The 27,515-nt window shown below is 47.2% G+C and overlaps 1 protein-coding gene and 1 non-coding gene across 3 annotated transcripts in view; one reads left to right on the top strand and one right to left on the bottom strand.

Annotated features, from left to right (window-relative positions):
- Positions 1-4,077, bottom strand: part of COPZ1 (COPI coat complex subunit zeta 1) — a 28,027-nt gene extending 23,950 nt beyond the window's left edge. Inside the window, exon 1 of one of the 2 annotated variants that reach the window (XM_045365402.3) lies at positions 3,886-4,077. In XM_045365402.3, the coding sequence (XP_045221337.1) occupies positions 3,886-4,059 (174 nt within the window). In that variant the 5' untranslated portion in view covers positions 4,060-4,077. The remainder of the gene's footprint in view (positions 1-3,885) is intronic. The other variant, XM_045365403.3, reaches the window with a different exon arrangement.
- Positions 4,078-11,292: 7,215 nt separating this feature from the next.
- LOC123567726 (U6 spliceosomal RNA) lies at positions 11,293-11,396 on the top strand. The gene has a single exon (XR_006690833.1). It is a non-coding gene; the product is annotated as a U6 spliceosomal RNA (small nuclear RNA).
- Positions 11,397-27,515: the final 16,119 nt, after the last annotated feature.

Below are 27,515 nucleotides of genomic sequence, written 5' to 3'. Positions count from 1 at the left end.
AGGGTTTCACTATGTTGGCCAGGATGGTCTCCATCTCTTGACCTCGTGATCCACCTGCCTCGGCCTCCCAAAGTGCTGGGATTACAGGCGTGAACCACTGCACTGCGCCTGACAGAGATACTTTCACATATAACTCCCCCAACTTACCCATTACACACAGGCCCATTGTTAAAAGGGCTCCCCAAGTATTATCTTCCTCATTCCTTTACCTTTAAACAGGCTCCCTTCTAAATATACATAGGTAAGTCTAAAAATTTCCAAAGAGGCCGGGCGCAGTGGCTCAACCCTGTAATCCCAGCACTTTGGGAGGCCGAGGCGGGTGGATCATGAGGTCAGGAGATCAAGACCATCCTGGTTAACACGGTGAAACCCCGTCTCTACTAAAAAATACAAAAAACTAGCTGGGCAAGGTGGCAGGTGCCTGTAGTCCCAGCTACTTGGGAGGCTGAGGCAGGAGAATGGCGTGAACCTGGGAGGCGGAGCTTGCAGTGAGCTGAGATCCGGCCACTGCACTCCAGCCTGGGCAACAGAGCGAGACTCCGTCTCAAAAAATAAATAAATAAATAAATAAATAAATAAATAAATAAATAAAAACTTCCAAAGAAACCAATTCCCTAGAATCTATCCTAGTCTGTTAATTGGGTTTGGGGGCAAGTTTTTTATTCTTATTTTTTTAAGAGACTGGGTCTGGCTTTGTCACCCAGGCTGGAGTGCAGTGGCACAATCATAGCTCACTGCAGCCTCAAACTTCTGGGCTCAAGAGATCCTCCTGCCTCAGCCTCTCATAGTGCTGGGATTACAGGCGTGAGCCACTGAATTCAATCTCTTACTTAAGAATATCTGCTGCCAGTGGCCAGGCACGGTGGCTCACATCTGTAATCCCAGCACTGTGGGAGGCTGAGGCAGGCGGATCACGAGGTCAGGAAATCGAGACCATCCTGGCTAGCATGGTGAAACCCCATCTCTACTAAAACTACAAAAAATTAGCTGGGTGTGGTGGTGGGCGCCTGTAGTCCCAGCTACTCGGGAGGCTGAGGCAGGAGAATGGCATGAACCTGGGAGGCGAAGCTTGCAGTGAGCTGAGATCACGCCACTGCACTTCAGCCTGGGCGACAGAGTGAGACTCTGTCTCAAAAAAAAAAAAAAAAAAAAAGAATACTTGCTGCTGGGCACAGTGGCTCACTCCTGTAATCCTAGCATTTTAGGGGGCTGAGGCAGGCAGACTGCCTGAGCTCAAGAGTTCAAGACCAGCCTGGGCAACACAGTGAAACCGTCTCTACTAAAATACAAAAAAATTAGCCAGGCGTGGCAGTGTGTGCCTGTAGTCCCAGCTACTCGGGAGGCTCAGGCAGGAGAAATTGCTTCAACCCGGGAGGCAGAGGTTGCAGTGAGCTGAGATCACAGCACTGTACTCCAGGCTGGATGACACAGTGAGACTCTGTCTCCAAAACAAAAACAAAAACAAAAAAAAAAATACTTGCTAACTGGGCAGGTGCAGTGGCTCACACCTGTAATCCCAGCACTTTGGGAGGCCAAGGCAGCAGATCACTTGAGGTCAGGAGTTCAAGACCAGACCAGCCTGGCAAACATGGTGAAACCGTCTCTACTGAAAATACAAAAATTAGCTGGGCATGGTGGCACGTGCCTGTAATTCCAGCTACGCGGGAGGCTGAAGCACGAGAATTGCTTGATTCTGGGAGACGGAGGTTGCAGTGAGCCAAGATAGTACCACTGCACTCCAGCCTGAGTAACACAGCCAGACTCTATCTCAAAAAAAAAAAAAGAATATTTGTTAACTGCCTGGTACAGAAAATATTTAAAACTACTCAGATTTTAAGCTTTTTACCTATATTTGACCAACTGACATAAGGAATTATCTGTCTCTTTTTTTTTTTTTTTTTTGAGACTGAGTCTGGCTCTGTGGCCCAGGCTGGAGTGCAGTGGCCGGATCTCAGCTCACTGCAAGCTCCGCCTCCCGGGTTTACGCCATTCTCCTGCCTCAGCTTCCGGAGTAGCTGGGACCACAGGCGCCCGCCACCTCGCCCGGCTAGTTTTTTGTATTTTTTAGTAGAGACGGGGTTTCACCGTGTTAGCCAGGATGGTCGGAATTATCTGTCTTTAACATGCTGAAAGAGAGGAATTAAAAACTGTTATTCTTTTATCTGACGAGGATCTGAATATGTATGCATAGGAGATCTAAAGGAAAATAAAAGACAAGCTTCTTTGGAAAGAGGCCTGGAGTTCGAGCCAATTAACGAAGGAGGCTGGGAGTTAAATTCCTACATTAACTACCTACCTACCTACCTACACACACACACACATACACACACACACACCCCTCCAAATCGCAAAATAGGGCACTTTTGAGAGAAATTATCTGGTTCAGTTCTAAATAAGGGGTAACAGGTATTTTATTTGTTAGAACAAGCATAAAGCATCATATGGACAAGAGGGCTAATACACTCCTTGTAGCGACCACAATTCTCATGTAACCAGAAAGGGAGAAATTAGCATCCTAGATCATACAATGAGAATCCCTGGCCAGGCGCGGTGGCTCACGCCTGTAATCCCAGCACTTTGGGAGGCCGAGACGGGCGGATCACGGGGTCAAGAGATCGAGACCATCCTGGCTAACACGGTGAAACCCCATCTCTACTAAAAAAAAATACAAAAAACTAGCCGGGCGAGGTGGTGGGAGCCTGTAGTCCCAGCTACTCGGGAGGCTGAGGCAGGAGAATGGCGTAAACCCGGGAGGCGGAGCTTGCAGTGAGCTGAGATCCGGCCACTGCGCTCCAGCCTGGGCGACAGAGCGAGACTCCGTCTCAAAAAAAAAAAAAAAGAAAAATACAAAAAATTAGCCAGGCATGGTGGCAGGCGCCTGTAGTCCCAGCTACTCGGGAAGCTGAGGCAGGAGAATGGCGTGAACCAGGGAGGCGGCGATTGCAATGAGCCGAGATCGCGCCACTGCACTCCAGGCTAGGCGACAGAGCGAGGCTCCGTCTCATAAATAAATAAATAAATAAAATAAAATAATTCCTGGCCAGGCGCGATGGCTCACGCCTGTAATCCCAGCACTTTGGAAGGCCGAGGCCGGCGGATCACTTGAGGTCAGGAGTTCGAAACCAGCCTGGCCAACATGGTAAAACCACGTCTCTACTAAAAATACAAAAAAAAATTAGCCGGGCATGGTGGCACGCGCCTATAGTCCCAACTATTCAAGAGACTGAGGCAGGAGAATAGCTCGAACCCGGGAGGCGGAGATTGCAGTGAGCCAAGATCGTGCCACGTGTGCACTCCAGCGTAGGCGACAGAGCAAGGCTCGGTCTCAAAAAAAAAAAAAAAAAGAATTCCTAAGGTCCAATGGGTAGAGAAAAGGAGAACAGAATAAGGAGTCTGGAAAAAATATTCCACAATCCATGCTAACTTTATCAGGTATCCCAGAACTTTGATGAAACACTGATTCTTTATCATGATAAACCTATTTAATAGGGATTAATAGGAAACCCAAGAGAAAACAGTTTCCTGAAAGAATGTGGCAGGGAATCAGCAATGGAGAGTCAAACTTGGGAAACCACCAGGAGGAGCCTGTAACGACAAAACATCTGTATTCTTTTCTCATAATATGGGGCTAGTTTGGTGGTTTTGGTAAATTAAAATCAGGATATCATCCACAATGCTAAAAATAAGGGGAAACCTGAAGAGTCCTAATCCAGTACGCTTACAGGTCTGTGTATCCTAAGGAGTCCATGTGCTACCTTTAACTTTCCATCGACTCTATGCCCTCTCCCCGGCAGGGCTTCCTACTCTAAACCAAGGCTTTAGCTCCTACACTAGGCCACACACTTATTCCAAGGGTCGGCAGAACCGTCAGTCCCCAAGAATTACCCGGAACTCTCCTTCCCCGTCTCCCACTCGGGCTGCACCCTGACTCCCGGCCCCTGTGGACAGCACAGCATCTCTGCTGCCCCTCCAGCTCCTACCAAAATCAGCGCTTCCATCTTGCCCCGCAGCTGGTGCCGACGTGGAGCCGCAAAAGTAACGCCACCGCTGATTGGCCATACGTCCCCATTAGGCCCTGCCTAGGATAAGGATCATTGGGTAAGACTTGCTCTGTTGACCAATTATTGTACTAACTTGCTTACCGGAAGCAGAGTATCCAACCAGAAGGCACAGGTGTTTGATTGTCAGTTTGAATACTCAATAAAACGCCAAAACCTCACGACTTATTAGGGCGGGAGGGTCGGTGGGGCGGGGTTGTTTCCATGGGGAACGGAGGAAGCGATTGTTAATTTTCAATTGGTAGGGCCAGGGACACGTGATATTGTCGGCCTGATTTAGCGATTTTAAACCGCACTCTCTTTAGGGGGCGCTGTGTCTCCTTAGCCTTTAACGCTGACGCTTCCTAACAGGGATCCTCCCCTAATAATCCCTATTTTCAGCGCCCCCTAGGTCCATGATCTCTGTGGCTAGCCCTTCCCTCAGGCTCGCTCGGGTCACTTTAGCATCCTCACAGAAAGTCTGCACAACCATAGAGTAGAGCCAAGAAAGGCCCAACATGTTAACTACATAAACCAAGACTGCCAGAAGATGATAGTCGCAGTAACAATCTCCCTAAGGTGGAGTTCCAGGCTTTGCTGGGCCTGAGGAACATGAGAAGTCAGAGTTTGTAAAAGCTAACTTTGGCTCAATCGTCTTTGGAGATGGAGTTGGGGGGACAAACGGGGAAAGGGATTAGAATAAGGGAGGGTTATAGGGAGTAAGGTCTGGGGTTTTCCAATAGAAACAAGCCGTTGTGGCTGGGCGCGGTGGCTCAAGCCTGTAATCTCAGCACTTTGGGAGGCCGAGGTGAGCAAATCATCGGAGGTCGGGAGTTCGAGACCAACCTGACCAACATGGAGAAACCCCGTATCTACTAAAAAAAAAAAAATACAAAATTAGCCGGGCGTGGTAGAGCATGCCTATAATCCCAGCTACTCGGGAGGCTGAGCCAGGAAACTCTCTTGAACCCAGGAGGCCGAGGTTGCGGTGAGCCAAGATCACGTCATTGCACTCCAGCCTGGGCAACAAGAGCAAAACTCCATCTCAAAAAAAAAAAAAAAAAAAAGAAAGAAAAAGAAAAGGAAAGAAACGAGCCGTTGCAAAATGAGAAAAGAGAAGTTTACTGAATGCAACGATTTCACAATAGGGAATGGTTTTGATGAAGCTTGGCTTTCCCCTATCTCTTGGTTTCCTGATCCCTGACTCCTCTTAGGGCAGGGATACCTATTGCCTTAATTATCCCTCAGGGATTTTTTTCCCTCATCTCTGAAAATTATGTCCTTAGGAGCTCTCCAAGAAGAGATTCCAGACTTATCCAGGAATTTTTCTTTTTCTTTCTTTTTCTTTTTTTTTTTTTTTTTTTGAGATGGAGTCTCTCTCTGTCTCCCAGGCTGGAGTGCAGTGGTGTGATCTTGGCTCACTGTAACCTCTGCCTCCCAGTTTCAAGCGATTCTCCCTGCCGCCTCAGCCTCCGGTGTAGCTGGGATTACAGGCGCCCACCACCCCTGGCTAATTTTTGTACTTTTAGTAGAGACGGAGTTTTGCCATATTGGCCAGGCTGGTCTCCAACTCCGGATCTCAGATGATCCACCCACCTTGGCCTCCCAAAGTGCTGGGATTACAGGCATAAGCCACCACGCCCAGCCACCCAGGAATTTTTCTAATAGTCGGAGCAGAATCAAAGAAACATATAAAACAATACAATACAAGGGCCCAGTGGCATGTGCCTGTAGTACCAGTTACCCCAGGGGCTGAGGCAGGAGGATGCTTGAGCCCAGGAGTTTGAGGCTGTAGCACACAGTGATTGTGCCTGTGAATAGCCACTGCATTCCAGCCTGGACAACACAGTGAGACCCAGTCTATATATAAAAATAAGATAAAATAAAAAATAATACAATGCAAATTATAGAGCTACAGTGTACTATGAAGGAAGGTGAATTTCTGGTGGAATCCCAGGTGTTAAGCCTTATATCTGGAAGAAGTGAAGGCTGAAGGCTTGTCCTTTTATTCCTCAAGGAGAGTTGTTCAAACATTTACTGTGCCTGGCATCACAGTCAGTGGGTTGTCATTGGCTTGGCAGTTTAATGATAATACTAACATTTACTGACCACTTATTATGTGCCAGGCACGGCGCTAAATCTTTAAATACATTATTTAATACATTTTTTTAAATCCTTATGAAGTAGCTGGGCGTGGTGGCTCACGCCTGTAATCCCAGCACTTTGGGAGGCCGAGGCGGGCAGATCACCTGAGGTCAGAAGTTCAAGACCAGATTAGCCAACACGGTGAAACCCCATCTCTATTAAAAATACAAAAATTAGCTGGGTGTGGTGGCAGGCACCTGTAATCCCAGCTACTCTGGAGGCTAAGGCAGGAGAATCGCTTGAACCCAGGAGGCGGAGGTTGCAATGAGCTGAGATCCTGCCATTGCACTTCAGCCTCAGCAACAAGAGCGAAACTCCATCTCGGAAAAAAAAAATCCTGGCTGGGAGCGGTGGCTCACACCTGTAATCTCAGCACTTTGGGAGGCCGAGGCGGGTGAATCATGAGGTCAGGAGTTCAAGACCAGCATGGCCAAGATGGTGAAACCCCGTCTCTATTAAAAATACAAAAAATTAGCTGGGCACAGTGGCAGGCACCTATAATCCCACCTACTTGGGAAGCTGAGGCAGGAGAATCTCTTGAACTCGGAGGGCAGAGGTTGCAGTGAGCCGAGACTGCACACTGCATTCCAGCCTGGGTGACAGTGAGACTCCGTCTCAAAAAAAAAAAAAAAAAAAAAAAATCCTTACGAGGTAGATTATTAAACCCATTTTACAGATGAGCAATGTGGAGCTTAGAGCAAATAATTTGCTTAAGGCTATAGAACTATTTTAGCGCCATATGTTTGAGCACAGGAGACTCTAAACCACGTTTTTATACAAAGTCCACTCCTCTAATTTGTTGTACTGCCTCTCTTGCATCCCAGTCCTACCTCAAGGACTCTACATCGGTGCCAGATATTCTACAAAGACCATAGGGAGGAAAACTGTGGTATGATTGGTTCATGGGGATGGTTGGCTCTTTTTTCTGTGGAGTAACTGACAAATGTTAAGTCAGATATTGTTCCAGAAGATCTCTTTATTCTTAGTTCTCCAGCCTGTTGGGGTAATTGTGCTGTGTGGGGAAGACAGTTGACTGAATTAGAGACATTAGTTATTGTTGTGACTTTGCTTTAATCAGTGAAATAACTCTGCAAGTCTCTGTACCCTCTCTGGATGGGCTATAGTTGTCACTTCTGGAAAGGGGAGAGGTTCAGACCAGAGCTTTCTAGGGCCCTACCTTTTTTTTTTTTTTTTCTTTTTTGAGATGGAGTCTCGCTCTTGTTGCCCAGGCTGGAGTGCAATGGCACGCTGTTGGCTCACTGCAACCTCCGCTTCCCGGGTTCAAGCGATTCTCCTGCCTCAGCCTCCCGAGTAGCTGGGATTACAGGCATGCGCCACCAGGCCTGGCTAATTTTGTATTTTTTTTAGTAGAGACAGGGTTTCTCCATGTTGGTCAGGTTGGTCTCGAACTCCCGACCTCAGGTGATCTGACTGCCTCGGCCTCCCAAAGTGCTGGAATTACAGGCATGAGCCACCACGCCCGGCTGGGCCCTACCTAACATTAAAATTCTATGATTGACCAGGTGCTGTGGCTCATGACTATAATCACAGGACTTGGAAGGCCAAGACGGGTGGATGGCTTGAGGCCAGAAGTTCGAGACCAAAAATTAATTAATTCATTCATTCATTAAATTAAAATAAATTTAAAAACCAATAACCTCTATTATTTCCTGTGCCCAGCAGCTGGTAACCACTACTCTACTTTCTTTTTTTTTTTTTTTTTTTTTTTTTGAGACGGAGTCTCGCTCTGTAGCCCAGGCTGGAGTGCAGTGGCGCGATCTCGGCTCACTGCAAGCTCCGCCTCCCGGGTTCACGCCATTCTCCTGCCTCAGCCTCCCGAGTAGCTGGGACTACAGGCGCCCACAACCGCGCCCAGCTAATTTTTTTTGTATTTTTAGTAGAGACGGGGTTTCACCGTGGTCTCGATCTCCTGACCTTGTGATCCGCCCACCTCGGCCTCCCAAAGCGCTGGGATTACAGGCGTGAGCCACCGCGCCCGGCCCACTACTCTACTTTCTGTCTCTATGAATTGACTATTCTAGTACCTCATAAAATGGAATCATACAATATTTTTCTGTTTGCATCTAGCTTATTTCACTTAGCAGAATGTCTTAAAGATTACATAGGAAATCTTTGAGGGATCGATTTCATGAAACAGAATTCAAAGAAAGAAATATGGAAGAGAATAGAGATAAAATCGGAAAGGTATTTTGTGTCCAGGTTGTGAAACACCTTGAAAACAAACCTAGGTAGCTGCCATAGAGGGACTAGATGTTGTGGAAGTTGGAATTGTTACAGTCTTTTGGAAAGTATTCTGGCAATATCCTGTAAAACTAAACATGGATATACCCTCTCCTAGAGAAATAAAAACACAGTCCAATACCTAATGATACATATTTAAGAATGCTTATTACAGAATTGTTTACAATGGCCAGAAATAACATCTGTCAATAGGGGAATGAGTTAATACATTATTGTACATCTAGACTGTGGAATAATATGCAACTAGGCTGAGCGCAGTGGCTCACACTTGTAATCCCAGTACTTTGGGAGACCGAAGCAGGCAGATCACCTGAGGTCAGGAGTTCGAGACCAGCCTGGCCAACATGGTGAATTGCCGTCTCTACTAAAAATACAAAAATTAGCTGGGCATGGTGGTGGGCACCTGTAATCCCAGTTACTTGGGAGGCTGAGGCAGGAGAATCGCTTGAACCCAGGAGGAGGAGGTTGCCATGAGCCAAGATCACACCATTGTACTCCAGCCTGGGAGACAAGAGCAAAACTCCGTCTCAAAAAAAAAAAAGAATGTTAGATCTACATACATTCACCTGGAGAAATAACAATGGCATGTTAAATGACAAAAGTAAGTTGCAGAGTAATTTATATGTCATTATTTCATTTTTTTATTAAAAAAAAATAAGACTATAGGTGAGGCGTGGTGACTCACCCCTGAAATTCTAGCACTTTGGGAGGCTGAGGCAGATGGATTACCTGAGGTCAGGAGTTCCAGACCAGCCTGGCCAACATGGTGAAACCCTATCTTTACTAAAAATACAAAAATTAGCCACGCATGTTGGTGCATGCCTGTAATCATAGCTACGCGGGAGGCTGAGGCAGGAGAATCACTTGAACCTGGAAGAAGGAGGTTGCAATGAGCCGAGATCGTGCCATTGCACTCTAGCCTGGGCTACAAGAGCAAAAACTCCATCTCAAAAACACACACAAAAGACTATAATTATGAATAATTATGTCTGTAAATGTTTATATTCTATTCTATTAATATTTATTGAATGCCAATTGTGGGCCAGGCACTTACTGTAAGCACTGGGGATAATGCAGTGAACAGAACAGACAAGTATGTTTACCCTCATGTAACTTGCATTCTAGCTGGAGGGGTGGGGTAATGTGCAGAAGCAGACAATAAACCAAAAAAATAAGTAAACTGAGGCCAGTGAGGGGTGGCTTACACCAGTAATCCCAACATTTTGGAAGGCAGAGGCAGGAGGATTGCTTGAAGCCAGGAGTTTGAGACCAGCCTGGGCAACATAGCAAGACTTCATCTCTAAAGAGATAAAAAATTAGCTGGGCTCGGTGGCATGCGCCTGTATTCCCAGCTACTCCAGGAGCTGAGGCTGAAGGATCAATTGAGCCCAGGAGGTCAAGACTGCAGTGAGCTGCATGATCTCGCCACTGCACTCCAGCGTGGGTGACAGAGTGAGACCCCACTTAAAAAAAAAAAAAAGTAAACTATAGGCCGGGCGCGGTGGCTCACGCCTGTAATCCCAGCACTTTGGGAGGCCGAGGCAGGCGGATCACAAGGTCAGGAGATCGAGACCACGGTGAAACCCCGTCTCTACTAAAAATACAAAAAATTAGCCGGGCGCGGTTGTGGGCGCCTGTAGTCCCAGCTACTCGGGAGGCTGAGGCAGGAGAATGGCGTGAACCCGGGAGGCGGAGCTTGCAGTGAGCCGAGATCGCGCCACTGCACTCCAGCCTGGGCGACAGAGCGAGACTCCATCTCAAAAAAAAAAAAAAAACAAAACTATAGAGTAGGTTAGGTGATAAGTATTATGGAGAACAACAAAATGGAAAAAGAGGTTAGTGGACAATTCCACTTTGTTGAATAATTTATTATATATATGTGTATATATATATTTAGATATAAGAAAATATTTCTAAAAAAGAATATAAAATATATATATAAGAATATATATAAAAGAATATATATATTCTTTTACATATATGTTTAAGATATATATTCTTTTTTTTTTTTTTTTTTTGAGACGGAGTCTCACGCTGTTGCCCAGGCTGGAGTGCAGTGGCGCGATCTCGGCTCACTGCAAGCTCCGCCTCCTGGGTTCACGCCATTCTCCTGCCTCAGCCTCCTGAGTAGCTAGGACTACAGGCGCCCGCCACCGCGCCCGGCTAATTTTTTGTATTTTTAGTAGAGACGGGGTTTCACTGTGGTCTCGATCTCCTGACCTTGTGATCCGCCCGCCTCGGCCTCCCAAAGTGCTGGGATTACAGGCTTGAGCCACCGCGCCCGGCCTAGATATATATTCTTTTTTAGAGATGAGGTTTTACTCTGTTGTCTAGGCTGGACTTCAATTCCTGGGCTCAAGGGATCCTCCCACCTCAGTCTCCTGAATTGCTGGGACTACAGGCTCATGCCATGGGTGCTGGGCTATGCGTTGCACAATTTGAAATGGTACATTTATGTTAGGGAGAAGAGAGAAACAAGGAAGAAGAGTTAAATAGGGTGGTCATGGAATACCTTATTCAGAAGGGGACATTTCATTGAGACACCCCAAAGAAGTAACAGAAAGAGGCCAGGTGTGATGGCTCACACCTGTAATCCCAGCATTTTGGGAGGCCAAGATAAGCAGATCACAAGGTCAGGAGTTCGAGACCAGCGTGGCCAAAATGGTAAAACCCATCTCTACTAAAAATACAAAAATTAGCTGGGCGTGGTGGTGTGCGCCTGTAAGGAGGTTGAGGCAGGAGAATGGTTTGAACCCAGGAGACAGAAGTTGCAGTGAGCCAAGATCATGCCACTGCACTCCAGCCTGGGTGACAGAGCAAGACTACGCCTCAAAAACATATATATATAGTGCTGGCTTCAGCAGCACATACACTAAAATTGGAATGATGCGGAGATTAGCATGGTCCCTGTGCAAGGATGACATGCAAATTCACGAATCCTTCCTTTTTTTTTTTTTTTGAGATGGAGTCCTGCTCTATCACCCATACTGGAGTGCAGTGGTGAGATCTCAGCTCGCTGCAACCTCTGCCTCCTGGGTTCAAGCGATTCTACTGCCTCAGCCTCTGCAGTAGCTGGGATTACAGGTGTGTGCCACCACATCAGGCTTTTTTTTTTTTTTTTAATTTGTAGTAGAGACAGGATTTCACCATTTTGGTCAGGCTGGTCTGGAACTCCTGACCTCAAGTGATCCACCCACCTCAACCTCCCAAAATTCTGGGATTACAGGCATGAGCCACTCCTCCCGGCCACAGGTATTTTCAATTATTATGGGTATGTACCTAGGAGTGGAATTGCTGGGTCACATGGTAACTATGTTTTCCTTTTTTTTTTTTGAGATAGAGTCTCACTCTGTCGCCCAGGTGGGAGTCCAGTGGTGGGATCTTGGCTCTTTGCAACCTCTGCCTCCAGGGTTCTCCTGCCTCAGCCTCCTGAATAGCTGGGATTACAGGCGCATGCCACCACTCCCGGCTAACTTTTGTGTTTTTAGCAGAGACAGGGTTTCACCATGTTGGCCAGGCTGGTCTGGAACTCCTGAACTCAGGTGATCCGCCCCCCTCGGCCTCCCAAAGTTCTGGGATTACAGGTGTGAACCACCACTCCCGGCCTGTTTTACTTCTTTTTGGGACTTTGTTTTTTGTTTTTGCTTTGTTTTGTTTTTTTGCTTTTTTGTTTTTGTTTTCCAGGCTGGAGTGCAGTGGCAAAGAGACGGCTCACTGCAGCCTCAACCTCCTGGTCTCAAGCAATCCTTCAGCCTCAACCTCCTGGTCTCAAGCAATCCTTCAGCCTCAACCTCCTGGTCTCAAGCAATCCTTCAGCCTCAGCCTCCCATGTACCTGGGACCACAGGTGTGCACTAGCACACTTGGCTAATTTTTTATAAAATTATTTTTTGTAGGCCAGCGCAATGGCTCACGCCTGTAATCCCAGCACTTTTGGGAGGCCAAGGCAGGCAGATCACCTGAGGTTCAAGACCAGCCTGGCCAACATGGAGAAACTCCATATCTATAAAAATACAAAAATTAGTGGGTCATGATGGTGGGTGCCTATAATCCCGGCTACTTGGGAGGCTGAGGTAGGAGAACCACTTGAACCTGGGAGGCAGAGGTTGCAGTGAGCCAAGATCACTCCATTGCACTCTAGCCTGGGCAACAGAGTGAGACTCTGTCTCAGAAAATAAAATAAAATAAAATAAAATAAAATAAAATAAAATAAAATTTCTTTGTAGAGATGGACTCTTGCTTTGTTGCCCAGGATGATCTTGAAATCCTGATCTCAAGCGATCCTCCTGCCTTGGGCTTCCAAGCACTGGGATCACAGGCGTGAGCCACTGCACCAGGCCCTGTGTTTAACTTCTTGAGGAACTACCAAATTATTTTCCACAGTGGCTGCACCATTTTACATTCCCAACAACAATGTTTGAGGATTCTGATTTCTCCTCTCCACATCCTCACCAACACATGGTATTTTCTGAGTTTTTTGGTTTTGTATTTTCTTTACGACCATCCTAGTGGTGTTTGTAAACCATGGTGTCTCATGGTTTTGATGTGCATTTCCCTAAGGACTAATGATTTTTTTTTTCCGCTCTGTCCCCCAGGCTGGAGGGCAGTGGCATGATCTCGGCCCACTGCAAGCTCTGCCTCCCGGGTTCACGCCATTCTCCTGCTTCAGCCTCCCGAGTAGCTGGGACTGCAGGTGCCCGCCACCACTCCTGGCTAATTTTTTGTATTTTTAGTAGAGATGGGGTTTCACCGTGTTAGCCAGGATGGTCTTGATCTCCTGACCTCGTGACCCACTCACCTCGGCCTCCCAAAGTGCTGCGATTACAGGTGTGAGCCACCGCGCCCAGCTCCCTAATGACTAATGATTTGCACATCTTTTCATATGTTTGCCTATTTGCATATCTTTTTTTTTTTTTTTTTTTTTTGCGACAGAGTTTTGTTCTTGTTGCCCAGGCTGGAGTGCAATGGTGCAATCTCGGCTCACGGCAACCTCCGCCTCCCAGATTCAAGCAATTCCCCTGCCTCAGCCTCCCGAGTAGCTAGGATTACAGGCATGTACCACTATGCCTGGCTAATTTTGTATTTTTAGTAGAGGTGAAGTTTCACCATGTTGGTAAGGCTGGTCTCGAACTCCTGACCTCAGGTGATCTGCCCACCTCGGCCTCCCAAAGTGCTGGGATTACAGGCATGGGCCACCGCGCCCGGGCTTTTTTTTTTTTTTTTTTTTGAGACAGATTCTCACCCTGTTGCCAGGCTGGAGTACAGTGGCACAATCTCAGCTCACTGCAACCTCCGACTCCCTGGTTCAAGCAATTCTCCTGCCTCAGCCTCTCCAGTAGCTCGGATTACAGGCACGTGCCACCACGCCCAGCTAACTTTTGTATTTTAGTAGAGACGGGATTTCACCTTGTTGGCCAGGATAGTCTCGATCTCTTGACCTTGTGATCTGCCCGCATTGGCCTCCCAAAGTGCTGGGATTATAGGCGTGAGCCACCACGCCCAGCCTTGTATATCTTTTTTTGAGAAATGTCTATTCAAGTCCTTTATTCACTTTTAAGTAGATTATTGTAGTTTTAAGAGTTCTTTGTATATTCTGGATACTGGATCCTTATCAGGTACAAAAATTGCAATTATTTTCTTCTATTCTGTAGGTTTATGGAAGCAATTTTTAAATGATTAATTTGACAGCTGTGTGTGCAGAAAGGATTTGAAGAGACAGAAAGCAGAAAGACCAACTAGGAATTCATTGCAGTTCTTCAGGTTACAATGGACACAAAACAGTAACAGTAAGAAAACGTGCCGGGCGCGGTGGCTCACGCCTGTAATCCCTGCACTTTGGGAGGCCGAGGCGGGCGGATCACGAGGTCAGGAGATCGAGACCATCCTGGCTAACACGGTGAAACCCCGTCTCTACTAAAATACAAAAAATTAGCCGGGCGCAGTGGCGGGCGCCTGTAGTCCCAGCTACTCTGGAGGCTGAGGCAGGAGAATGGCGCGAACCCGGGAGGCAGAGGTTGCAGTGAGCCGAGATGGTGCCACTGCACTCCAGCCTGGGCGACAGAGTGAAGACTCCGCCTCAAAAAAAAAAAAAAGAAAACGTCCCCCAAAGATTGTACGCAAGTGAAATTAGGAAAAGTCAGCTGAGCATTGTGGTATGTACCTGCAGTCCCAGTTTCTTGGGAGGCTGAAGTCGAAGGACCCCTTGAGCCTGGGAGTTAAAGTCTTCAGTGAGCCATGATCACGACACTGCACTGCAGCCTGGGCAACAGAATGAGGCCCTATCTCAAAAAAAAAAAAAAAAAAAAAAATTAGGAAAACTCAAAGTATAACAGATGGTATCAGTCATTTGTAGAAGTAGCAAATAATCTGGTGTAGTTTCAGGAAAGCATAATTCTATCAACATATCTAAAGTTCTAGCAACCTAATCACTCAAAGTAAAATGGCTGGAGGCCTAACACAATCAAATTCTAACCGAATCAATTATAATAACATGGCTGAAGGGAATATAAACAGAATCAATTATATTAAGTTGGCTAGAGCTGAAACCCAATCAATTGAATTGTACCTTGTCTTCATAGAAAGGGGAGTAAGGAAGTACTCTGCAAAGAATTCCCACCCCTAAAATTGTCATTATTTCTCCAGTGACATTTAGGAAAGAAGATTACCCATTTGTCCAACACAAATGAATGTCTTATATCTGTATAAAGAAGATGTATGCTTTATTAGTCATTAAAATTATCCAACTAGGGTGAGCTCAGTGGCTCATGCCTGTAATCCTAGCACTTTGGGAGGCCGAGGAGGGTGGATTACCTGAGGTCAGGAGTTCGAGACCAGCCTGGCCAACATGGCAAAACCTTGTCTCTACTAAAAATACAAAAATTAACCAAGAGTGGTGGCAGGTGCCTATAATCCCAGCTACTTGGAAGGCTGAGGCAGGAGAATCGCTTGAACCTGAGAAGTGGAGGTTGCAGTGAACCAAGATCGCACCACTGCACTCCAGCCTGGGTGACCGCAAAACTCCATCTCAAAAAAATAAAATAGGCCGGGCGCGGTGGCTCAAGCCTGTAATCCCAGCACTTTGGGAGGCCGAGACGGGCGGATCACGAGGTCAGGAGATCGAGACCATCCTGGCTAACGCAGTGAAACCCCGTCTCTACTAAAAAATACAAAAAATAGCCGGGCGAGGTGGCGGGCGCCTGTAGTCCCAGCTACTCGGGAGGCTGAGGCAGGAGAATGGCGTAAACCTGGGAGGCGGAGCTTGCAGTGAGCTGAGATCCGGCCACTGCACTCCAGCCCAGGCGACAGCGCGAGACTCCCTCTCAAAAATAAATAAATAAATAAATAAAAATAAAATAAAATAAAATAAAATAAAATAATCCAACTAATTCCACTTGTTCACTAAGCAACCTTCTAAGATCAAACTTGCTTCCAAAATAGTCAACCATTTTGATTAGCCAATAAGATTGTCTAGGCCACTGGAAGTTTTTTTTCTCTATTTCTTAATAACAAAATTTAAAAGTGGTACAGACGGCCGGGTGTGGTGGCTCATGCCTGTAATCCCAGCACTTTGGGAGGCCAAGGCAAGTGGACCATGAGGTCAGGAGATCGAGATCATCCTGGCTAACACGGTGAAATCCCGTCTCTACTAAAAATACAAAAAATTAGCTGGGTGTGGTGGCATGTGCTTGTAATCCCAGCTACTCAGGAGGCTGAGGCAGGAGAATCTCTTGAACCCGGGAGGTGGAGGTAACAGTGAGCTGAGATCACGCCACTGCACTCCAGCCTGGGCAACAGAGCGAGACTCCATCTCAAAAAAAGAAAAAAAAGTGGTATAGAGAGGTTGTTTGGTTCTTCTTTCTTTCTCTTCTTTTCTTTCTTTCTTTCTTTCTTTTTCTTTCTTTCTTTCTTTCTTTTTCTTTCTTTCCTTCCTTCCTTCGTTTCCTTCTTTCTTTCTTTCTTTCCTCCCTCCCTTTCTTTTTCTTTCTTTCCTTCCTTCCTCTCTTTCTTTCTCTCTCTCTCTGCCCCACCCTCTCTCTTTTTGAGACAGTCTCTCGCTGTCTGTCACCCAGACTGGAGTGCAGTGGTGCAATCACGGCTCACTGCAACCTCAACCTCCCAGGTTCAAGTGATTTTCAGTTTGAAAATAGATAAATATTTCCTAAGTAGCTAAGACTACAGGTGTGCACCACCATGCACAGCTAATTTTTGTATTTTTAGTAGAGACAGAGTTTCACCATGTTGCCTGGACTGGTCTCAAACTCCCGGCCTCAAGTGATCCACCTGCCTTGGCCTCCCAAAGTGCTGTTATTACAGGCCCGAGCCACCGTGCCCAGCCAGGCCACTGGAAGTTTTATGTAGAAATATGTAAATTAACCATGTGGCTTATATGTTACACTCTTCTAAGTTTGGTCAGCATAAGTGAGTTCTTCCAAGATGAATTAATTGACCAAAATTGACATGGGCATTCAAGCCAAAGCTTGAATGTTTTCTTTTCTTTCTTTCTTTCTTTTTTTTTTTTTTGAGACAGGGTTTTACTCTGTTGCCCAGGCTGGCGTGCAGTGATGCGATCTCAGCTCACTGCAACCTCGACCGCCTTGGTTCAAGGGATTCTCCCACCTCAGCCTCCCTAGTAGCTAGGACTATAGACACACACCACCACATCTGGCCAATTTTTGTATTTTTTGGTAGAGATGGGGTTTCACCATGTTGGCCAGGTTGATCTCAAAGTCCTGATCTCAGGTGATCCATCCACCTCGGCCTCCCAAAGTGCTGGGATTACAGGCGTAAGCCAGCGTGCCCAGCCTGAATGTTCTTAGAAAAAAAAAACCTTAGCAATGTTTCTTTTTTCTTTTTTTTTTTTGAGACAGAGTCTTGCTCTGTCACCCAGGCTGGAGTGCAGTGGCACGATCTCGGCTCAGTGCAAACTCTGCCTCCCAGGTTCGCACCATTCTCCTGCCTCAGCCTCCTAAGTAGCTGGGACTACAGACGCCCGCCACCACGCCCGGCTAATTTTTTCATATTTTTAGTAGAGACAGGGTTTCATGATGTTAGCCAGGATGGTCTCAATCTCCTGACCTCATGATCCACCCGCCTTGACCTCCAAAAGTGCTGGGATTACAGGCATAAGCCACCGCGCCTGGCCTAAAGTTAGCAATGTTTCTATCCTTGATAGTGTAATCAACCCAGGTGTGGAAGGAACCTTGTTTCATATGCTCAGAAGAGACAGTGAGAGGAATTTTTTGGTTTTTCCATTCTGCAGTGGAAGCAGACTCAGAAAAGCAATGCAAATTGCCTAGGGCCACACAATTCAATTAGATAAGGCTCTAGACACTAACTCCCAACCCAGGGCTTGCTTTGGCTCCTACTATAGCAATCATAGATTGCTTCTACTCCAGCCACTGCGTAATAGGAAATAGCACAGTGGTCATCACAGCAGAGTTGGGGCAACTACAGCTGTTGACCTGGAGATGTGGGCGAATCTTCTCCACAAAATCAGGTCTTGGGGAGACAATAGAAGGGTGACATCGTTTTCTGGGTTTTTTTTTGTTTTTTTTTTTGAGACTGAGTTTTGCTCTTGTTGCTCAGGCTCAAGTGCAATGATGCAATCTCGGCTCACTGCAACCACTGCCTCCTGGGTTCAAGTGATTCTCCTGCCTCAACCTCCCGAGTAGCTGGGATTACAGGCATGTGCCACCATGCCAGGCTAATTTTGTATTTTTAGTAGAGACGGGGTTTCTCCATGTTGGTCAGGCTGGTCTCGAACTCCCAATCTCAGGTGATCACCCACCTTGGCCTCCCAAAGTGCTGGGATTACAGGTGTAAGCCACCGTGCCCAGCATCTTTTTTTTTTTTTTTTTTTCTAAGACAAAAACACCTCTGTTGTCTAGGCCGGAGTGCAGCCTCAACCTCCTGGGCTCAAGTGATCCTCGCACCTCAGCCTCCAAGTAGCTGGGACTATAGGTGTGCGCCACCACAGATGGCTAATTTTTAAATTTTTTTGTAGAGACAAGGTCTCACTATGTTTCCCAAGTTGGTCTCAAACTCTTGGCCTCAAGCAATTCTTTTGCCTCAGCCTCCCAAAGTGCTAGGATTACAGGCGTAAGCCACCACACCCAGTCGTGGCATCTAACTTAACAACGGTCTGGTTTTGTCTCTGAGGTGTAGGAGGTATCTCCCCAACATATGACTATGATGAAAATTAAGACCACAAAAAGGAAGATTCCTAGGGTTATGTAGTTGCAACCTTCATCCAGTAGGTTGGAGTGCTACCTGGATGAACTATTTAGACTGCCACCTAAAGATCCACCCCTACCTCTTAATTACTTTATCAGCCTTCCTCAGGACTACATCAAACATAGTAACCTGCATAGAGAACATTGCTGGGGGCAGAATTGAATGTTAGCTATGCACTCAGAGGAATCCAATTTTTTTCATCCCTTCACAAAGCTGTGAGAGGATGACTTTCCTTAGGAAGAGGGATATTTCTTTCTTTCTTTCTTTTTTTTTTTTTTTTTTTTTTGAGAGAGGGTCTCATTCTGTCGCCCAGGCTGGAGTGCGGTGGCAAGATCTCAGCTCACTGCAATATCTGCCTCCCGAGTTCAAGTGATTCTCCTGCTTCAGACTCCTGAGTAGCTGGGATTACAGGCGTACACCACCACGCCTGGCTAATTTTTGTATTTTTAGTAGACACAGGGTTTCACCATGTTGGCCAGGCTGGTGTCGAACTCTTGACCTCAGGTGATCCACCCGCCTAGGCCTCTCAAAGTGCTGGGATTACAGACGTGAGCCACTGTGCCCGGCTGCCTTCTTTCACCTTGATAAGGTAGAAGACCACACATGTGGGAATAGATACAAGTAAACTGGTGGATTTGGTATTCTAAAAAATGAGGCAGTTTCATCTAATTGCATCTATTTTATCAATGAAACACGAAGCAAGATCATCTGCTGAGAGTGAAGTGGAGGTGGTATTGGAGATGTTAGAAGACAGAAGGTGTGAAACAATCATTATGCAGGGTAGAAAAGAGAATTTACCAGGGAAATATAGAATTATTTGGGAGTGTTGAGTTTTAGGGGTATTATTTTTTATTATTTATTTATTTATTTATTTATTTTTGAGACAGAGTCTTTTTTTTTTTTTTTTTTTTTTTTGAGACGGAGTCTCGCTGTGTCTCCCAGGCTGGAGTGCAGTGGCGTGATCTCGGCTCACTGCAAGCTCCGCCTCCCGGGTTCACGCCATTCTCCCGCCTCAGCCTCCCAAGTAGCTGAGACTACAGGTGCCCGCCACCACGCCCGGCTAGTTTTTTTTTTTTTTTTTGTATTTTTAGTAGAGACGGGGTTTCACCATGTTAGCCAGGATAGTCTCGATCTCCTGACCTCGTGATCCACCCGCCTCGGCCTCCCAAAGTGCTGGGATTACAGGCTTGAGCCACCGCGCCCGGCCGAGACAGAGTCTTGCTCTGTCGCCCAGACTGGAGTGCAGTGGCACAATCTCGGCTCACTGCGTCCTCTGCTTCCCAGGTTCACACTATTATCCTGCCTCAGCCTCCCAAATAGCTGGGATTATGGGCATGCGCCACCACGCCCAGCTAATTTTTGTATTTTTAGTAGAGACAGGGTTTCACCATGTTGTCCAGGCTGGTCTCTTTTTTTTTTTTTTTTTTGTTGAGACAGAGTCTCGCTCTGCCGCCCAGGCTGGAGTGCAGTGGCCGGATCTCAGCTCACTGCAAGCTCCGCCTCCCGGGTTCACGCCATTCTCCTGCCTCAGCCTCCCGAGTAGCTGGGACTATAGGCGCCCGCCACCTCGCCCGGCTAGTTTTTTGTATTTTTAAAGTAGAGACGGGGTTTCACCATGTCAGCCAGGATGGTCTCGATCTCCTGACCTCGTGATCCGCCCGTCTCGGCCTCCCAAAGTGCTGGGATTACAGGCATGAGCCACGGCACCCTTTAAATTTAAAGTGATGCTAGTTAGCCAGATTCTGAGATTTTCTCCTTCAATATTCAGCTACCTAGGTATATATATGGAGAAGCTGAATTGTTGGATTTAACTAGAATTGGATTTTTTTCCAGAAGTTCTATGGAGGGCAAGAGGGACAAAGAAGTTAACAATGTCTGCAAGTTTATAGTTCTGGATGTGAAGGGGAGTGAGTGGATTATTTAAAAAATAAAAGGCCAGGCACAGTGACTCACACCTGTAATCCCAACATTTTGGAAGGCCAGGGTTGGGGGATTGCTTGAGTCTGGGAGTCTGAGGCCAGCCTGGGCATCATAGTGAAGCCTGGTGTGGTGGCACGCACTTGTAGTCTCAGCTACTTGGGAGGCTGGGGTGGGAAGATCACTTGAGCCCAAGAGTTTGAGGTTGTAGTGAGCTATGATAGCACTACTACATTCCAGCCTAGGAGTCAAACCCAGACTCTAAAAAAAATAAAAAAACTAGGGCCAAGCTCGGTGGCTCACACCTGTAATCCCAGCACTTTGGGAGGCTGAGGCAGGAGCATCACCTGAGGTCGGGAGTTTGAGACTAGCCTGGCCAACATGGTAAAACCCCATCTCTACTAAAAATAGAGAAAAATTAGCCAGGCATGGTGAGGGGCGCCTGTAATCCCAACTACTCGGGAGGCTGAGGCAGGAGAATCGCTTGAACCCAGGAGACGGAGGTTGCGGTGAGCCAAGATCATGCCATTGTACTCGAGACTGGGCAACAAGAGTGAAACTCCATCTCAAAATATAATAAAAATAGGCTGGGCGCGGTGGCTCACACCTGTAATCCCAGCACTTTGGGAAACCGAGGAGGGCAGATCATACGAGGTCAGGAGATCGAGACCATCCTGGCTAACACGGTGAAACACCGTCTCTACTAAAAATACAAAAATTTAGCTGGGCGTGGTGGCGGGTGCCTGTAGTCCCAGCTACTCTGGAGGCTGAGGCAGGAGAATGGCGTGAACCCGGGAGGCGGACCTTTCAGTAAGCCGAGATCACACTACCGCACTCCAGCCTGGGGGACAGAGTGAGACTCTGTCTCAAATAATAATAATAATAATAATAATAATAATAAAATAATAATAATAATTTATTTATTTTTTTATACAGGGTCTCTCTCTGTTGCCTAGTCTGGAGTGCAGTGGCATGATCACAGCTTACTACAACCTTGACCTCCTAGGCTCAAACAATCCTCCCACTGCAGCCTTCTGAGTAGCTGGGACAACAGTTGCATGCAGCCACACCTAGCTAATTAAAAAGAATTTTTTTTTTTTTTTTGTAGAAGAACCCTTTTGTAGAAGGGTCCCACGATATTTCACAGGCTGGTCTCAACTACTGAGCTCAAGAGATCCTCCTGCCTTGACCTCTCAAAGTGCTGGGATTACAGGCATGAGCCACCCTACCTGGCCTCAACTTTTATTTAAATTCAGAGGGTACAGGTTTGTCATATGGGTATATGGCATGACACTGAAGTTTGGGGTATGAATGATCCTGTCACCCAGGTAATAAGGATAGTACCCAATAGGTAGTTTTTCAGCCCTCCCTGCCATCAGTGGTCCTGAGTATCCGTTGTTCCCATCTTCAGAGCCAAGATTTGAGTGCCGGCATTTCTGACTCTGAAACTCATGCTCTTAGCCATTGTACTATGGTGCCTGAGACAAATTTTGTTCAATATCGTTTTTACCAGTGGCATGATCTCAGCTCACTGCAACCTCTCTCTTCCCGGTTCAAGCGATTCTCCTGCCTCAGCCTCCTGAGTAGCTGGTATTACAGGTGCGTGCCACTACACCCGGCTAATTTTTGTATTTTTAGTAGAGACAGGGTTTCACCATGTTGGCCAGGCTGGTCTCAAACTCCTGACCTCAAGTGATCCACTCGCCTCAGCCTCCCAAAGTGCTGGGATTACAGGTGTGAGCCAACGTGCCTGGCCTATTTTATTTTTTTGAGTAAAAAAAAAAAAAAATTTACCGTTTTACCGTTATACTATTATAGGATGGTATAATGAAACACAAAATCATGTGGTCCAAATAGAAAAATATTTAAATGAGGCTATTAATTCTCTGGTACATATAATTGCAAAATAACTTAGAAAAGAGGAATATGGCCAGGTGTGGTGGCTCACGCCTGTAATCCCAGCACTTTGGGAGGCCAAGGCAGGTAGATCACCTGAGGTCAGGAGTTTGAGACCAGCCTGGCCAACGTGGTGAAACCCCATCTCTACAAAAATTGGTCGGGCACGGTGGCTCACTCCTGTAATCCCAGCACTTTGGGAGGCCGAGGCAGGTGAATCACAAGGTCAGGAGTTCAAGACCAGCCTGGCCAAGATGGTGAAACCCCGTCTCTACTAAAAATACAAAAAATTAGCCAGGCATGGTGGTGGGTGCCTGTAATCCCAGCTACTCAGGCGGCTGAGGCAGAGAATTGCTTGAACCCAGGAGGCGGAGGTTGCAGTGAGCTGAGATTGCACCACTGCACTCCAGCCTGGACGACAAGAGTGATACTCTGTCTCAAAAAAAAAAAAAAAAAGAGAGAGAGAGAGAGAAAGAAATTAAAGAGGACTATGTGTATGTGCGAAAGTAGCCAGAAAGAGTGTTGTAGACCTAGAGCTTGAAATGAACTCTCCTTGGAGAGTAGATTATAAGAAAGGAACCAACATTAATGTATTTCCTGTATAAGCACTGTATGTGCATTGCTTCATCTGATCCCTTTCACAACCTGTGATGGAAACTCTGTTCTCCCTCATTACCAAGGGGAAACTGAGGTTCAAAGGAGGTTAGATAATTTGCCCAGGTCCACGCTGCTAGGTGCTGAGCTGAGACTCAAACCTAGATCTCTCGTCTACTCCATACTGCCTTAGATTGGTAGAAAGGGCCAAGGAAGGCATTCCAGGTAGAGGGGAGCAGCAGGGGCAAAGATGGAGGTCTGGAATGAGAAGGATGCCTGTGAAAAGAAGTTAGTAAACGGCCAGGGATCTGGCCTTCCATCCTCTAAGGAGGAGCAAAGGGTGGGACTTCCTAGGCAGTTCCACCCACTTTAAAGGGTTGCAACAGTGTGAGGTGGGGCGGAGGTTCTGGGGTTCCTGGAAGGTGACTGAAGCCCATAAGCCTGGCACTGCGCCCATGGTGTGGCTGGAACTAGCCCCGCCCAGTAGTGCTGGGATGGGAGAGCCATGGCCTGCAGGCTAGTTCTTGGAAGTCTAGCCCCCGTTCCTCCCCACCAACACTGGTGCAGCCTAGCTCTTGCTCTCCCCCACAATCAGGCTCTTCACTGGCTTCAGTTTGTCCCAAGCATCTCTCTACCAGAGTCGGACCTCCAGATAGGGCATTCGAAGTTCCTCAAGCCCTTGGGTCACTCTGGCCTCCAGGTATCTAAGCTTTCATCTAATAAGTAACAGACTAATTTTTGTATTTATCCCATTTTATCTTCCTAACAACTTCACTAAGTTGGCATTCTCATCATTGTCTCCATTTTCCAAGTGAGGAAATAAAGCTCAGAAGCTTTGGGTTGGCCGGACTTGGTGGCCCACACCTGTAATCCCTGCACTTTGGGAGGCTGAGGCAGGTGGCTCACCTGAGGTCAGGTGTTAGAGACCAGCCTGATCAATATAAAACCGCATCTCTATTAAAAAAAATACAGAAAATTATTTGGGCATGTTGGTGCGCACCTGTAATCCCAGCTACTCAGGAGGCTGAGGCAGGAGAATCGCTTGAACCCAGGAGGTGGAGGTTGCAGTGAGCTGAGATCGTGCCATTGCACTCCAGCCTGGCAGCAAGAGCAAAACTCTGTCTAAAAAAAAACAAAACAAACAAACAAAAAAACCCCAGAAAGATTGGGTTACCCAAGTCTATACAGCCAGTAAATGCCAGGACCCAAGCCCAAGTTTGTTTGTTTGTTTGTTTGTTTGTTTAGAGATAGGGTCTTGCTCTGTCACCTAGGCTGGAGTACAGTGGTTGGAGTACAGTTCACTGTAACCTCAAACTCCTGGGCTCAAGTGATCCTCCTGGCTCAGCCTCCTGAGTACCTGGCACTACAGGTTCAAGCCACCACACTCCACACGAAGCCCAAGCCTTTTTTTTGTTTTGTTTTGTTTTTTGTTTTGTTTTTGAGACAGAGTCTTGCTCTGTTGCCCAGGTTGGAGTGCAGTCGCACTATCTCAGCTCACTGCAACCTCCATCTCTTGGGTTCAAGCAATTCTCCTGCCTCAGCCTCCCAAGTAGCTGGGACCACAGGTGCCCACCACCACATCCAGCCAATTTTTTTTTTTTTTTTTTTTGAGACGGAGTCTCGCTGTGTTGCCCAGGCTAGACTGCAGTGGCTGGATCTCAGCTCACTGCAAGCTCCGCCTCCCAGGTCTATGCCATTCTCCTGCCTCAGCCTCCTGAGTAGCTGGGACTACAGGCGCTTGCCACCTCGCCCGGCTAGATTTTTGTATTTTTCAGTAGAGACGGGGTTTCACCGTGTTAACCAGGATGGTCTCGATCTCCTGACCTCGTGATCCGCCCGTCTCGGCCTCCCAAAGTGCTGGGATTACAGGCTTGAGCCACCGCGCCCGACCCCAGCCAATTTTTGTATTTTTATTAGAGACAGGGTTTTGCCATGTTGGCCAGGTTGGTCTCAAACTCCTGACCTCAAGTTATCCACCTGCCTCGGCCTCCCAAAGTGCTGAGATTACAGGCATGAGCCACCATGCCCAGCCCCCAAGTCTTTTTATTTCTTTTCTTTTTTTTTTTTTTTCTTGAGGCGGAGTCTCGCTCTGTCTCCCAGGCTGGAGTGCAGTGGCACGATCTCAGCTCACTGCAAGCTCCCCCTTCCGGGTTCACGCCATTCTCCTGCCTCAGTCTCCTCAGTAGCTGGGACTACAGGTGCCCGCCACTATGCCCGGCTATTTTTTTGTATTTTTAATAGAGACAGGGTTCCACCATGTTAGCCAGGATGGTCTCGATCTCCTGACCTCATGATCTGCCCACCTCGGCCTCCCAAAATGCTGGGATTACAGGCATGAGCCACTGCGCCCGGCCTTTTTATTTCATTTTATTTATTTATTTATTTATTTATGAAATGAATTATTGCTCTGTCACCCAGGCTGGAGTGCAGTGGCACGATCTCAGGTCACTGCAACCTCTGTCTTCCTGGTTGAAGCTATTCTGCCTCAGCCTTCTGAGTAGCTGGTATTACAGGTGCGTGCCACTACACCCGGCTAATTTTTGTATTTTTAGTAGAGATGGGGTTTCACCATGTTGGCCAGGCTGGTCTCAAACTCCTGACCTCAAGTGATCCGCTCACCTCAGCCTCCCAAAGTGCTGGGATTACAGGTGTGAGCCAACACACCCAGCCTATTTTATTTTTTTGAGACGAGGTTTTGCTCCATCACCCAGGCTGGAGTGCACTGGCACAATCACAGCTCACTGCAGCCTCAACCTCCCGGGCTCAAGCCATCCTTTCACCTCAGCCTCCTGAGTAGCTAGGAGTACAGGTGCACGCCATCATGCCCGGCTAATTTTTTTTTTTTTTTTTTTGAGACGGAGTCTTGTTCTGTCCCCCTGGCTGGAGTGCAGTGGCACTATCTCAGCTCACTGCAAGCTCCACCTCCCGGGATCATGCCATTCTCCTGCCTCAGCCTCCCGAGTAGCTGGGACTACAGGCCGGCTAATTTTTTAAAATTTTTTGTAGAACCAAGGTCCCACTATGTTGCCCAGGCTAGTCTCAAACTCCTAGGCTCAAGTGATTCTCCTGCCTCAGCCTCCCAAACTGCTGGGATTAGAGGTGTGAGCCACCGTGCCCAGCCTCAAGCCCATGTGTTAAGACTCAAGATCTATTATGTACCACAAAACTACTTCTCTTTCTAGATTTAGAATTAAGCCCCAGGCCAACATGGTGAAACCCCGTCTCTACTAAAAATACAAAAATTAGCTGGGCGTGGTGGCAGGTGCCTGTAATCCCAGCTACTTGGGAAGCTGAGGCAGGAGAATCGCTTGAAACCGGGAGACAGAGGCTGTAGTGAGCCGAGATCGCGCCATTGCACTTCAGCCTGGGTGACAGAGTGAGACTCCATCTCAAAATAATAATAATAATGATAATAATAATAAATAAAGTAGAATGAAGCCCCAGGGATTATTTCTTCTGGACTATGCTAGGCTTATCTATCAGCCTTCATCCATTTTGGTGTTAGTACTAGGCTCTGCTAAAGGGCATAACTCTTAGATGCCTGGGTATGGGAACCTCAGTCACATCCAACTCCCTTGAAAGCCCCAAACCCTTTTGTCCTGAGAATGGGCTTCAGTCTCCCCTTAATTCCTGAGTCAGTCGTCTAAAAATTCTTATCTGAGGAAAGAAACCTCCTCAAAGACTTTTAAAAATCCTATCCTTACCCAAACTGGAACACAAGGAACAATGAGTTAGATGCTTTAGGAAATCTAGTCCACCATCTGAGCCTCGGTGTATAACAGGGCCCTCCACTACTTTAGTAAGAGGGGCCTCACTATTCCCTTGGTCCCAGACCCCTCCACCACCTCCCCCAACCATTGGGGTAACCGCCCGGCTCTGCTGCCTAGGATAACGCCCAGCCCTCCCCTTGCCCCCTGTGGCTGCCTCCCCTTTCCGTCTGTTGAGAGAGGAAGCCAGGGGGTGGTGGGTGCAACCCTGCAGGGCACTGATAAAGGGCCAGCCCTGCCCCCGCCCTCTGGGGCCACTGCGGTCAGACCAGCAGGCAAGCAGGCAAGGCAGCCAGCTCCCTCTGGGACCCATGGCCCTCCCCTGGTTCCACCTCTACACACCCCGCCCTTCTCGGGAAGCTGGTTGCATAACTCAGTGGGGTGTTTGGCAACATTGCTTGTGGCTTGACCTGCTGCTGCTGGTGGTGTACACACACGTTATGAGGGTGAGGGTAGGGGTGGGTTGACCAGGTGTGACAAGAAGTCAATCTTTTAGGGAGTTAGTTAGCAGTATACGTGGAGAATGATAAAATAGTAAAGATATGTGGCCATGGTTTTCTCCATATCGTATTCCATCTCTGCTACCTTTGATGAAGTGGGAGAGTCTTGATAGGAAAACCTTAGACATCCCTGCTTTAACAAGTCATAGGCACTATCCAACCCAT

Source organism: Macaca fascicularis, chromosome 11 (assembly GCF_037993035.2).
Source record: "Macaca fascicularis isolate 582-1 chromosome 11, T2T-MFA8v1.1".
Lineage (NCBI taxonomy): Eukaryota > Metazoa > Chordata > Mammalia > Primates > Cercopithecidae > Macaca > Macaca fascicularis.
This window is presented reverse-complemented; position numbering and strand designations above follow the sequence as displayed.